Source organism: Lynx rufus, unplaced genomic scaffold (genome assembly GCF_022079265.1).
Source record: "Lynx rufus isolate CCGP_SWC_20201006 ecotype Redwood Valley unplaced genomic scaffold, mLynRuf1.p SCAF_15, whole genome shotgun sequence".
Classification (NCBI taxonomy): domain Eukaryota; kingdom Metazoa; phylum Chordata; class Mammalia; order Carnivora; family Felidae; genus Lynx; species Lynx rufus.
The window spans coordinates 47,705,805-47,720,359 of NW_025814829.1; the positions used below are offsets into that span (position 1 = coordinate 47,705,805).

The window sequence follows — 14,555 nt, forward strand, 5'->3', positions numbered from 1 at the left end:
TCCATGGAGTTTTGCAGTCCAGGCCACCATCAGAAAGTGCAAAATAATAATGATGCTAATATCTTTTAGTGATTAAAATGATTAACACTTATTGAGCCCTTAGCATGTGCTAGTCAGTGTGTTAACTTATTAACCATCATATTGACATATTAACTCATTGAATTCTCTAAGCTTGTTGAGGTAGTTACTGCTGTTATTTTTGTTATATCGTTACATTTTGAGTCAAGTGGGGTTTAGGCCAAAGGCTCATCTCGTCCAGGATCACCTGTATCCTAATATACTGTAGAATATATTTTACCTTAACACACATACGCGCGTACACACACACATACACACACACACAGACACACACGTGTACACACACGCACAGACATATGTATATATAAAAAAGTAGGCTCCACACCCAACATGGGGCTTGAACTCATGACTCAGACCAAGAGTCACATGCTGTCACTGACTGAGCCAGCCAGGCGCCCCACATATTTTCTTCTTTTCAGGAATGCATATGAAGGGATGTCTGCGTGTTTCAGTTAGTTGAGTGTCCTACTCCTGATTTTGGCTCAGGTCACGATCCCAGGGTCATGAGATCGAGCCCCATGTCGGGCGCCGTGCTGAGCCTGGGGCCTGCTTGGGATTCTCTCTCTCCTTCTCTCTTTGCCCCTCCCCCACTTGTGCTCATTCTCTCTCTCTCTCTCTCCTAAACAAATAAACGTTTAGGGGGAAAATGCATATACACATTCCTACAATTTAAATAAACTGTATATGTGTTAAGGTCTATCCAATCTTGGGACTTTGCCCCAGCACATAGTCATTCTTTCTGTAAGTCCTATTCAGAAGAGTTTGACATCTGTAAAGGGGGAAATGTTTTACACGCAAAACAGTGTGTTCATTTTATCTTGCTATTGTTGCTAAAAGAAATTTGTTATATTAAAAATTGTTCTCTGTATGTGTTCATGTAAAATACAAACTCATTTTGTTTCTTACCTGACTCATGAGATTATGTGTGTCTTACTAGGTCACCAAACGTGATGAAGACTCTTCTTTGATGCAGCTGAAGGAAGAATTTAGAACCTATGAAGCTCTGCGGCGAGAACACGACTCTCAGATAGTGCAGATTGCCATGGAAGCAGGCTTACGGATTGCACCAGACCAATGGTCCTCATTGCTTTATGGAGACCAGTCTCACAAGTCTCATATGCAGTCAATCATTGACAAGGTAGACCCTTTTATGTTCCTTACTTGGACACATCTTGGAGTTTTGATAATTGATGATTTAGTAATTTATTTATTTAACAAATGTATGTTAGAGTGAATACCATATGTCAAGCTCTTCTTACAAGTTATGTTATCTGTAGTGAGTATCATAACTAGTCACATCATTACCAGTTTGTTCATATAAATTAAATTGATGTACAAGTGACATCATTCATATAAGATTTCACTATAGGGAGCCTGGGTGGCCCAGTCGGTTAAGCGTTCGACTTCAGCTCAGGTCATGATCTCACAGTTCGTGAGTTTGAGCCCCGCATCAGGCTCTGTGCTGACAGCTCCGAGCCTGGACCCTGCTTTCAATTCTGCGTCTCCTTCTCTCTCTGCCCCTCCCCTGCTATGCTGTATCTCTCTCTCCCCTTCAAAAATAAATAAAAACATTAAGAAAAAAATAAAAAGATTTCACTGTAGTGTTCTAACGCTTTGTCCTACACTCTTTTGTATTCTTTTTGAGTGTCTTCCATCTCTATTGTTGTTGCCTCTCTTTCTTCTTTCTTCTCTGAGTTTTAATCATTCATTGTTAAATCATTAAGCCCATTTTCTAAAGGCCTTTATTGTCTTCCTATAACAGCCATTTAATGGTCTGGAAGATGTATAAGTTGAGATTTCTTAAGATTCTCAGTCACAATAATTTCACATAAGTTACTGAATCATTCTAGGTTTGATCAGATTTTCAATAAATGTATTTCTACTTTTTCTGTTCTTTGTTATGATATAAAGATCACTAAGCGTACTAGAGTAGCTCCATTATTGCTGACTCTAAGAACTGTATTTAATTTTGTTAAAGCTAGGGTAATACTGTAATTGTTTTTGTTGTAATTCAACATGAAATATATGAAAGTGCAAAAAAAAAAGGTCTTAAAGCAGTATGTAAATATATTACGTTCAGTAATAGCATTAATTTTTACTATTTTACCTTAAATACTTGTTTTCATTAGAACCCACCTCACAATTTGCAGAAATTAAGATCAATATGTAAGAGTAGTCTAAATATAATACTATTTAACACTTACTGAGAGCCTACTAATGCCTCGTGGGATAATCATTTAATCCTTTTAATAGACCTGTATTATTAAAGGTCTTAAAGGTATTATTAAAGGAGACAGAGAGAGGTTAAATACATTTCTCCAGGGTAATATAGGTAATCAGTGATGGGGCTGGATTTGAACTCGGGTATAGTGATTCTAGAATCTATGTTCTTAGCCACAAAATCTCTTTCCGGACTATTCTGCCACTTTTTTTTTTTTTTTTTGGCTGTTCCCAAAGATAGGATTCTTTGAATGAGTAGTGTATTGATGTCAAAGGACAGTTGCAAAATGTGTTTTATAACTGCCTGTTACATAATTTCCAATGTAATATATTTTTGTCCTATAAATCTTTTCTAGATACTTTTGCCCAAATTCTACCTCCAACTCCTATGTCTGAAATTATGCAGCTGACTGATGAAAATGTTTTGAAACTTTAGTAATGGTCTCTTATAGGAGTAGCTATCTACCTCTGAAGAGAAACTTGGCTTGCTTTTATAAAGATTCTCTAAGGAGGTTGACCTTTTTGTGTGAACTAGACTATATAATTTATCCTATAACAGTATCCTCACATCATGAGCAGTAGTTCGAATAAAATCCAGAGACCTTCTTACAACAAACTGGTAAACAAACTTTGCAGTGTATGTGGCATCTTTTCATGCAGAGCAGTAGAACTTTCTGTGGTAATGAAAATGTTTTATAAATGCAGTGTCTAATTGGTGATCACTAACCACCCACAGCTGTTTAGCACCCAAATGTGAGCGTGCAACTGAAGAACTACATTTTTATTTTATTTTATTAATTTAAACTTAAATAGCCACTTATTGCTAATAACTACTGTGTTGGACAGTGCAGATAATTTATTAAAAGTGATATGAAAAGCAATAATCATAGTAAATTAGTGGACAAAGAAACGTGAACTATCAGTTCACAAAGAGGAAATACATTTAATTGATAGGATAGAACTCAACTCCAGTAATAATTAAATACACCATTAAAATAGTGACCTAACAAATATTGCCTATTATATTAGTCAAAGAGACATATATTGCCATACATTGCTGATGGTTTGTAAAATGTATTACAGATCTTTTGGGAAACAATTTGTCAGTGAATAAAAACAAAATATTCATGTCTTTTGATCAAATTTAATCTTGCCAGGAACTTATTTTAAGGAAATAATCCAAACTTTCAAAAATGTTATGAGCTCAAAGGCATTAAATTGCTACATTATTTATAAAGGAGAACATATGCAGATTGTTAAAGAAGTTGTCTATCTTTCTGCTCAGAACTCCGTTACATGGCGATTAAAATTAGTTATTTCAGGACTGATACTCTCTACAGCTGATATATAACATTCAATTTCTTTAAAAGTCAGTGAAATATTTTTATTAAGTCCTGGTGGTGGATACATGGGTGTCGTCATTATATTAGACACTTTGAAATATTTCATAATGAAAAGGGTAGCAATATAAAAATGCTTTTGTTATAATATTAATGGTAGCCAAAACCATAAGTTCATAAATGGCTGATTATATAAGTGTATAAAAAGCATGCTAAGATGAAAAAATTGAATAAAGGCATGTGAGCATTCAAATGATAGTTCTGTTATTTTTCATGTTTTTTTAAATGTATGCTTTTTTTTTAAATTACCCTTTAAAGAGTGATCTTTTGTGGGGAAACAATTCTGATCTATATTAATAAACTACATACAGAGCTAAATGTTTCCAAGTAAGACCCTTTAGTCACTATAACCTAATCAATTTCCCCTCTTAAAGTTCATATGTGTGTCCATCTTAGGAGAGTTAATGTGAGAAGTATGTCATAAAGCTTTAGAAAAATACACAATCTGATCGCTTCCAAGAATCCCAAACCATTCTAAGATTTTTTTTTAAGCTGGAGTGGACTTTTGAAATTATTTAGTCTGTATAGCAATTGGACTTCAGATTGTGTCTGTAAAGGTTATATCCAGTGTCATGATCTTTGGTCAGTAGTAGAACTTGAACTCAAGCTAGTTTGATGGAATTCAGTTTCATTGTTCTTGGTATTGTATAGCTTTATCTCGAGACTCCAGATTTCAGTTATTTGGAAGCACTCCAAGAGCCAAACTAATAGTGCTCTAAGAACGTAAGGTGGTAAGAGTCTACTTCCAAATTGAGGAATTGAGAAAGGTCTCACATTTGAGGAATGTGCATCAGAGGGAAGAGAGTTTACAGTGTGTCAAGCTGTGAATGCAGGGAAGTGCAGGCTTTGTTGAGGCAGCAGGTAATCCAGTCTCTAGCCAAAGCATGGAATGTGTGGGAGGGTAAAATTAAAGGTAATAAATTGCAAAAATGATTGCAATATTTTAAGTAATTTTTATTTTAAAAGGATTATCTGGTTTTTGGAAAGTTAATATTTTTCTTTTTTAAGTTGCAGACCCCAGCGTCTTTTGCACAAAGTGTTCAGGAACTAACAATTGCTCTCCAGCGAACTGGAGATCCAGCAAACTTGAACCGACTAAGACCCCATTTGGAGCTCCTGGCAAACATTGACCCTAGTCCAGGTAAATAAACCCAAGGAAAATAAGTGGACTGTCCTATGTGTGTCTCAGTGCTGCTCAGTAATTCTTTTAATTATCTTTTGTTGCATTCCTCAAGAATTTCCCAGAGTGGTTACTCCAGACCTTTTACACAGTATTTAAATTTCTGACCACGATCTTGTCCATCTATCTCTTTATTGCTTCAACTAACACTTAATACTTTTTGCCGTACTGCTCACTTGACCAGGAAAGTAATTCACTCTGGGATCCTTCTTGTTTTCTCTTTCTTGCATCACAAAATTATGCTGTATTTACCATTCTCATCTGCTTTGACAAAACTCAAGTTCTCTCATTTTGTCTCACTATGTATGTGTGAGCTTGAGTTCACCCATACGTCCATACATACACACATACATATAGAAATGCAATTCTATATATATTTCATATTTTTCATATGTCCTTAGTTGCATTTTCTTGGTCCCAGATTTTTCCTTCTCTGTGATAATGGTGTCTCATTCATCAAGTATCCTCTCTTGCATATTTTTACTTTATCAGCCCTTTTCCTACTCCTTCCCCTTGACCTGAAAATCACTCAACCTTCATTTTTCACATCTAAGGTATTTTAAAATCCTTATGTCCTATTGCTGTCCCTGTGTTTTATTCATGCTGCTTGGCTAAAACTCTTACCATTCACTAGCAATTTATCCCATTTCTTATTCCAAAGGCTTCTTCTCAGTCCTCAAATTACTTGGTTTCTCTTTAGCGTTTGATGATGTTGTTAGCAATTTCTTAATATAGAACTTCCCTGGGGCGCCTGGGTGGCTCAGTCGGTTAAGCATCCAACTCTTGATTTCAGCTCAGGTCATGATCTCCCAGTTCATGAGATCGAGCCCCATGTCAGGCTCTGCTCTGGACAGCATGGAGCCTGCTTGGGATTCTCTCTCTCCCTGTATACATGCTTTCTCTCCCTCAAAACACAACAAAAAAACTCCTGATCCCTTATTATAAAGATATGCTTACTTTGACCACTCTTTCCTCTCTTGCCCACTGAGGAGTAGGCCAGTTGTATTCTTAGAATTTTGTTTTCTCTGCATTCTGTTGGTGATGGTCATTTGTTACTCTCTGCAGAGAACAGATTCCCAAATATCTCTAACGCTGTTATCTCTTCATCACTCCAGACTTACTTTACAAATGCTTTCTGAGATTCTCCATCATCTCCTCTTTGTTCTTCAACACAAATTCTTCTTCACTTGATACCAGCTCTTCCTGTGTTTTCTCTGTTAAATGACCTCACTGTCTGAGGTATTTACACTTAAAACCTGAGTCTTTTGTCCTAGTTCATATCTTTGCCTTTCACTTGCTCTACATACCATTTCAGACAATAGGATCTATCTTTTTTCACAATCTCCCTCTATCCCATGCCTGTTAGTACTGCCTGGGTGAGGGCTGCATTATTTTCCCCAAGACCAAATGACTTCCATTTTCCTCTGTTCTTTTAATTCTTCCAATCCAGTCCACTTACTGCTGCAAAATAAATCACATCTCTGATCTTATTTCTTTGCTCATAAACTTTCAGTGGCACCCCATTGCTTTATTGAATAAGGTTTGGAACTCTTGACAGTGGCCTTCAGGGCCCTCCGGTTTTTATCAATGTACCTTAATAGGATTTACTACCAAAATTGCTTAATCAAACCAGGGCAGATATATTCCTAGAAATCAGTCATTTTTCTTTTTTTTTTTTTTTTTTTTTAATTTTTTTTTTTCAACATTTATTTATTTTTGGGACAGAGAGAGACAGAGCATGAACGGGGAAGGGGCAGAGAGAGAGGGAGACACAGAATCGGAAACAGGCTCCAGGCTCTGAGCCATCAGCCCAGAGCCTGGCGCGGGGCTCGAACTCCCGGACCGCGAGATCGTGACCTGGCTGAAGTCGGACGCTCAACCGACTGCGCCACCCAGGCGCCCCCCCCCTTTTTTTTTTTTTTTTTTTCATTTTTCTTTTTTCACTACGGTGCTTTCTTATTCTGAGCAATCAAAAGAGCACTTCCTCACCTTCACTGCCCCACCCACCACCAGCCTGTCTATCTGCATTCCTGACAGTGTTTTCTGCTCTCCTTGTGTGACAGTGGATAAATTGTGCCTCTAAGCTAAGGCCCCTCTCTCATCTCATGTTCTAATACCGTTTTGACAAGTATGTCACTCCAGTATCCTCTTTTTTATATCACCAAGTTTCCTTCTCTGCTAGAGTATTTCTGTCAACAAACACAGCTCCCCGTCCCCCCCCTCCTTTTTTTTTTTTTTTTTTTTTTTTTTTGCCTGCTGTTGGACTCACTCCAATCAGGCATTTATCTCCACTATTCAACCAAAACTGCTTTGTCAAGGTCACAAGTGACTTCCATGTACTTAGTTCAAACATCACTTCTTGGTTCTCATTTTATTTGACCTGTTAGCGGCATCTAATGTTGTTGTTCACTGTATGATCCTCTTTAACACTTTCTTCACTCGGCTTCTAAGCCACCACGGTTTCCTTCTCATTTTACTGGACCCTCCTGAGCCTCCTTTCTGAGCTGATTTCTCATCTTCATAGCCTCTAATTTTTGGATTGCTCCCATAGTTTAATCCATGTATCTCTTTTCTGTTTATACCCATTCCCTAGATAATCTCTAGTCTCATAGCTTTAAATAGTATTTATACAACTCACAAATTTACTATATTTCATCAGTTCTGAAGCCCACATTTTTTTCAGATCTTAGCATTTCTGAAATTGGGATGCATCTGTATAAATAATGACATGATAATCTAATTAACAATATATTTTCTATTTTGGTGACACATAAAATAATGGTGTATGTAGCACTTGATTTTGAATCTGTGAAACAGGAGCACCCGGGTGGCTCAGTAGGTTAAGCTTCCAACTCTTGATTTGGGCTCAGGGTGTGATCTCACGGTTCGGGAGATTGGGTGCCACCACATCGGGTTCTGCGTTGACAGAGCAGAGCCTGCTTGGGATTTTCTCTTTCCCTCTGCCTCTCTCTCCCTCTTTCTCTCAAAATAAATAAACGAACGACAACAAAAAACGTATCTGAGAAACATGTATTATATCTAGCCCAAACCTCCTTCCTGAATTCTTTTGTATATCCACCTTCTCGCTCAATATCCAGAAGGTCTACTTGAATGTCTAGTATGAATTTCAGACTTAACCTGTCCAAAAGTGAGCTCTAAGCACTGCTCCCACCCCACTCCCATTCCTTTTAGTGGCAGCTCCAACCTTCCATTTCATTTTCTCCGTGCAAACACCTTAGAGATCTCCATAACTTTTTTTTCTCTCATATGTACATGTGATCCAACAGCATATTCTGTAGGCCCTCCCTTCAAAATCCATCTGCTTATCACCTTCACTATTACCACTCATCTCTCTTCAGAGATTATGGAATAGCTTCCTGTTGTCTGTCTGTTTTTAGCATAGAAGCCAGAGTGATTCTCTTAACCCTCTGCTCAAAAGTTCTCTGATGGTTTCCATCATTCACTAAAAGTGAAACTCTTGCCCGTGACCTACCAGGCCCCACATGATCTGGGGTTCTTTACTTCTTTCTAACCTTGTCTCCTATTCTTTTCCACCTGATTCATTCCTTTCCAGTTTCACCTCTACAGAACATGCCAGGCATCCTACCACATCAAAGCCTTCTCACTTATTCTTACCTTTCCCTAGAACATTTTTCTCCTGATATATCCACAAGACATACTCATGCCCTTCTTTCAGGTCTTTAATCAAATGTGACCTTCTTAAGGAGACCTTCTCAGGCCACCCAGTCTAAAGTTTTACACATACCCGTCCCACTCCCCCTCTTTGCTCCATTTATCCAAGTCATCGTTATGTAAATAGTTTGTATTTTGGTTATCTTATTGTCTGTCTCCTCTCTTTCAATATAATGGATTTTTGTTTTGATCACTACTGCTTCCCCAGCAACTAGAACAATACCTACAACTTATTAGTAGGTATTCTGAAAAATACCTTTTGTATGACTTTTCTCTTCACCTTCTCTACATCTTCATTTTGTTTCCAAGTGAAACTCCACGTGTCCTTCAAAGCCTCATTCACTTGCCATCACCTAGAAGTCTTTCAGAATGTCTCCAACAGGAAGTTATCTATTTGTCTTCTCCCTTCTTTTTATATTTTCTCTTAGAGAACATATTTGTGGTTAACTTTTCCTTTATAAAATCACAGCGCTGGCACTGGACAGATACTTACTAAATGAAGAAGATATGTAGTAGAGTTGCTTTATATAGTAACTCTTCTATTAAACTTCGTAAACATTCTGTTTACCAATACTTGATTTATGCAGAATTTCAAAATGGACATTACAGATTGGTTAGTCCACTATTAAGTTTTGTTTGGACCGCACAGTATGGATCTGCATAATATTCTGAATTTTTTAGATTCTGATACCTACAAACTTGGTAATTTTACATGAAAATCTCAAATTTCAGTTTTGCTTAGGGAACAGTGTGTATCTGGCAGTGCTAGCTTTGCATCATCACATCATAGCAATCCACTAAAGTTGACAGGTAACCACAACCATAGATGTGGGACATACTCCAGTTCAGCACAGCCCCTGTCACCCTTCTGTTGTCATTTCCAACACTAAGGGTCTAATGGCAGTCGCCATTTATTGTCTGGTATACTTAATTTCTTTATGTTAGCTTCCCTGTCCCTGTAGTTATTTTAGTTTACAGTCCATTCCTTAAAATGATGTTTAGGCAAATAAGTTATTACCTGAAAAGCTACATGAAGCCTAACTTGATTTCACTGAAGTTCTGATACTAACTCTTTTAATTAGTTCCATAGTGGGAACGTCAAGTAGCATCACTGAAAGATTTTTTTAATTTGTTATGTAGATGCTCCTCCTCCCACTTGGGAACAGCTAGAAAATGGGCTGGTGGCTGTGCGTACGGTGGTCCATGGTCTGGTAGACTATATCCAGAACCATAGCAAAAAGGGAACAGACCAACAGCAGGTAAGGGGAATGTTTGAAACTTAGAAGTAAGGCACTGTGGATGTTGTGACAGATACAAAGCCGACAAGATGACATGAATATTTTGAGACTATGACTGTAGAACTGTAAATTAGTATGGTGAGCAGCCAATATAATGGATTAGTCTAGTAATCTTATGTGGCAACAATGAAATTAAATAATCCTGTTGATCTAATGTTGTATTGGAGTCATGTTTCACATTGAATATATAGCAGCATTTGATTGTGTGTAAAAGTATGTATTTAAGTAAATGATTCTCTTTGGTTCCTATTCTATTTCAGTTAGACAATATATATCACTTTTTAATGCTGTATCTGTCCAGTACTGTTCACACATTTGTAAATACTTTTTCCATAGCAGTATTTTAACATTTTTTATCCATATAATGTCTGTTGTGCCAGTGGGCCAAATTTTCTTCAAATACTTTTTTTTTTTTTTCAACGTTTATTTATTTTTGGGACAGAGAGAGACAGAGCATGAACGGGGGAGGGGCAGAGAGAGAGGGAGACACAGAATCCGAAACAGGCTCCAGGCTCTGAGCCATCAGCCCAGAGCCTGACGCGGGGCTCGAACTCACGGACCACGAGATAGTGACCTGGCTGAAGTCGGACGCTCAACCGACTGCGCCACCCAGCGCCCGTCTTCAAATACTTTTAAATGAAGTGTATGGCAGTAAAATGTAAGAGCTTATGTTATGGTTGGTTTTTAATTTTATTCCCAATAATTTTATCTTGCCCTCAGGATTCATGTTAGAGTTATTAGATCTTCTATTTTGCATTCGTAAGCTTGTGAAATTAAAATTTTATATTAATTTATATGGTTCAGGTAAATATTAACAATAGCTTCTCCGGGGTGCCTAGGTGCCTCAGTCAGATAAGCATCTGACTCTTGATTTCTGTTCACATCATGATTAGGTTCGTGAATTCAAGCCCCACGTCAGGCTCTGAGCTGAACAACACGGAACCTGCTTGAGATTCTCTCCCTCTCTCTCTCTGTGCTCCCTGCCCCTGAAATAAATATTTAAATTAAAAAAACACACACACAGTAGCTTCTTCAATATTTCTTTTTTCTTTGAGAGGCAAGAAATATTAAACATATCCTGCTGAGTTGCCGGGGGGGGGGGGTGGTGCGGGATGCCTGACAGGTTCAGTTGGTAGAGCACTCTTGATCTTGGGGTTGTGAGTTCAAGCCCCATGTTGGGTATAGAGATTGCTTAAAAGTCGTTTTTTTTTTTTTTTTTTCCAACGTTTATTTATTTTTGGGACAGAGAGAGACAGAGCATGAACGGGGGAGGGGCAGAGAGAGAGGGAGACACAGAATCGGAAACAGGCTCCAGGCTCTGAGCCATCAGCCCAGAGCCCGACGCGGGGCTCGAACTCACGGACCGCGAGATCGCGACCTGGCTGAAGTCGGACGCCTAACCGACTGCGCCACCCAGGCGCCCCAAAAGTCGTTTTTAAAAAGTATTCTGCTGAGTAGAATAATATGGGTACAATTCTTAAATAGTCTAAGCATAGACCAGACTTTATTTTATGATAAGAAATAAAGATTAAAAACTTATTTTTAAATCTCTGTTCCATTAGACATCATAAAGAATGTAACAAAAATAATAAGATTAATCTAAGTTCTGCAAAAAGTGATAAAATGCATCAAATTTCATTTAACTTAGTATTATGTTTGATACCTCATTAACTCCCCAAGTCCATCCTCCTTGTCTTGTATGGGAGTTGCAAATAATAAGTTTCATTTGTACTTTTAGAAATATTGTAAGTCCTTGATATGTTCTTCTGCATATCAAGAATTGTTTGCAGAATATTTTTCAGTTATGAAGCCTACTATAGACTTGTGTTGTCTCATAGGAAAACATAATTGGAAGTATAGCTATACTAAATATTGTCCAAAACAAATATTAGGACATACATTAGACATTTGAAGGTCCTAAACTCCAGTGGTTTGTCCATTATAGAACCTGGAAAGAAAGTCATAAAGCCCTTATGACATTTAATCCAGGATTTATGTGATGTTACATGTTTGAGACGTTATGCCAACATATGAAAAAATCAGGACTCCGTTCTTTTAATTAATTATTTTTGGACTCCTAGACTTTAGACAGAATGACTTTCTAAGTGACTTTTTGCTCTGCACAGTCTAGATAATTGTGTGAGTTAGTCTGAAGTCAGTGTCTAATGTTTTAATTTTGGTCTCAGCCTCCACAGCACAGCAAATATAAAACATACATGTGTCGAGATATGAAGCAGAGGGGAGGATGCCCGCGTGGGGCCAGCTGTACATTTGCACACTCACAGGAGGAACTGGAGAAGTAAGTGTAAAGGTTATCAAATTCAACTTTCTAATAACTTGTTATAAAATAAGGTAGAGTTACTAAGTAGAATAATTTGCCCCTGTTGAGAAACAGAAAAAGAGTAGTTGCATTTTCTTTAATGAGTGGGAAATATTTAGAAAGTAATACAGAATTGTAAAAATTAAGAAAACTGAAGCAGTTTCTTCAGCTTTCATTACATCGTGCCCACAAATAGGAAACTAAATATAGAAGTGAGTCATTTGCACTTTCCCCCCAAAATTAAAACTCTTAAGAATTTTCATCCATTCTAACTTACTGATTTTAAATAATTGCATAATGTATTTCCAGTGGGAAAACTTGCCCTTTGCTCAATTCAAGAAATTATTTTATTGCCAGGCTTAACTTCCCAGATTCTCTTAAATTTCAAAGATCAAATAATTCCACTGATGTTAAATTTTCCAGCACATAGTAGAAAGAAAAGAAAATGAATTGTACTCATATAAACTAAAATGGGAAACATAACCAGAATGGAAATTAAAGCTCCCGTTGGCATTACCACCACCACCACCAACAACACCAAATACCAAATAAAAAATTAACAAGAAATATTGAGGACCTGTGTGAATTGAATTAGTAAGCTACCTAGGCAAATAAGAATTGAATAGGGGCACCTAGGTGGCTTACTTGGTTAAGCCTCCAACTCTTGATTTAAGCCGAGGTCATTGTCTCTCAGATTGTGAATTCAAGCCTTGCATCGGTCTCTGTGCTGACAGCATGGAGCCTCCTTGGGATTCTCTATCTGCCCTTCCCTTGCTTGTGTGTGCACATGTGCATGCACGTGCTCTGTCTCTCTCTTTCTCTCAAAAATAAACATGGGGTCGGTGGTCAGAGAGAGAGACTGAATCAGAAGCAGTCTTCAGGCTCTAAACTGTCAGCACAGAACCCAATGCGGGGCTCAAACCCACAAACCGTGAGATCATGACCTGAGCCAAAGTCAGATGCTTGACTGCTTGAGCCACCGAGGCGCCCCTAAAAAAAACCTTTCAAAAAATAAAATTAAAAAAGAGAAGAATTGAATAAATAAAGAAGGATACTGTGTTCTTGGATAAAAATTCCCATTATACAGGTTTTATTTTCTCAGTAAATTCAGTGAAATCTCAGTCAAAACCTTAACATGATGATTGTTAGGATCTAACAAAATCATTCATTGGGAAAAGTAAATATGTGCAAATGGCCAGAGAAATTCTGAAAAAAAGTTTTCAACAGACTGGACTAGACTATCAACTTTTAAAGTGTATTATGAGCTGAAGTGCATATAAAGACTGGTATTAGCATAGGAATAGCTAGATCAATGAAGTACAATGGAAAATCTAGAAAGAATGCCAGACACAATAGGAACTGAGCATTTGTGCTGAAGATGGAGTTTCACATCAGTAACAAAGAAGATGACATTGAAACAACTGCTGTCCATTTGAAAAATCATTAGAACTCAATTCTTACCTTTATACCAAACCGAATTATAAACGTATCAGAGATCTAAATCTTTAAGAAGGAAATGATACACTACTTAGGGATCTTTGCTGTTTTTGTTAACCTAATCTTACAATAGGAAAGGATTTTTTCAAGAATGACAACCCAGCATCCATAAAGGAGAAGACTGATAAATTTGATTACAGAAAAGTTAAGATAAGGCCCAAACACCAGAATTCAAAAAAAAGATTGCTGGGGAAATGACATACAGAGGACGTACCCCTAACACAAAATGAGTTGCTACAAATCTGTAAGAAAGAGAAGAACCAGTAAATATATGGCTCATGAACATATAAGCACTTCACAGAAGAAATAGTAATAAACATGTAAAAGTATGTTCAACTTCATTGATTGTTAAATACAAATTAAGACAAAATTATATTTTGAACTATCAAATTCATAGAGACTGTAATACTATCCAGTGTGTGATAATATAATGAAAAAGGACATTTTTTAAAATATTATCAGTAGGAGTTATAATAGTTTTGGAACATTATAACAGTTTCTAATGTGCATAGAGTAAGTAGACTTAGCTGTTCTGCTTCTAGTTAGTTACACAAGGGTGCAAGTACATGTACAGAAGCACCTGTTACTGCATTTTTTTTAGCAAAAAATAGGAATAGCCTAAAATGTACCAACGTAAGGGAATATCCAGAATGTGAAAGGAAGAAGTTACAACCCTATTTCTGTTAATAACAATCTTACATACATATTAAGGCAGTGTGTGGAGTGGAAAATCTGCAGGATTATGTACCAAACTGCTAACAGTGGTTATGTCTGAGGAGTAGTGTCTCCTCCTGACCCCTACAAAATTTGTCCAATATGGGAAACATTTGGAAAAATAGCATTATTCTTATGGGAGTTTGTCTTTGAGA

The 14,555-nt window shown here is 37.2% G+C and overlaps 1 protein-coding gene across 3 annotated transcripts in view; it reads left to right on the top strand.

The window, feature by feature from the left end:
* Window positions 1–14,555, top strand: part of RC3H1 (ring finger and CCCH-type domains 1) — an 86,914-nt gene that overhangs the window by 44,346 nt on the left and 28,013 nt on the right. For all 3 annotated transcript variants that reach the window (XM_047076985.1, XM_047076984.1, XM_047076986.1), the window contains exons 6-9: window positions 1,016–1,216; window positions 4,707–4,839; window positions 9,712–9,830; window positions 12,056–12,168. In XM_047076985.1, coding sequence (XP_046932941.1) covers window positions 1,016–1,216; window positions 4,707–4,839; window positions 9,712–9,830; window positions 12,056–12,168 — 566 coding nt within the window. The remainder of the gene's footprint in view (window positions 1–1,015; window positions 1,217–4,706; window positions 4,840–9,711; window positions 9,831–12,055; window positions 12,169–14,555) is intronic.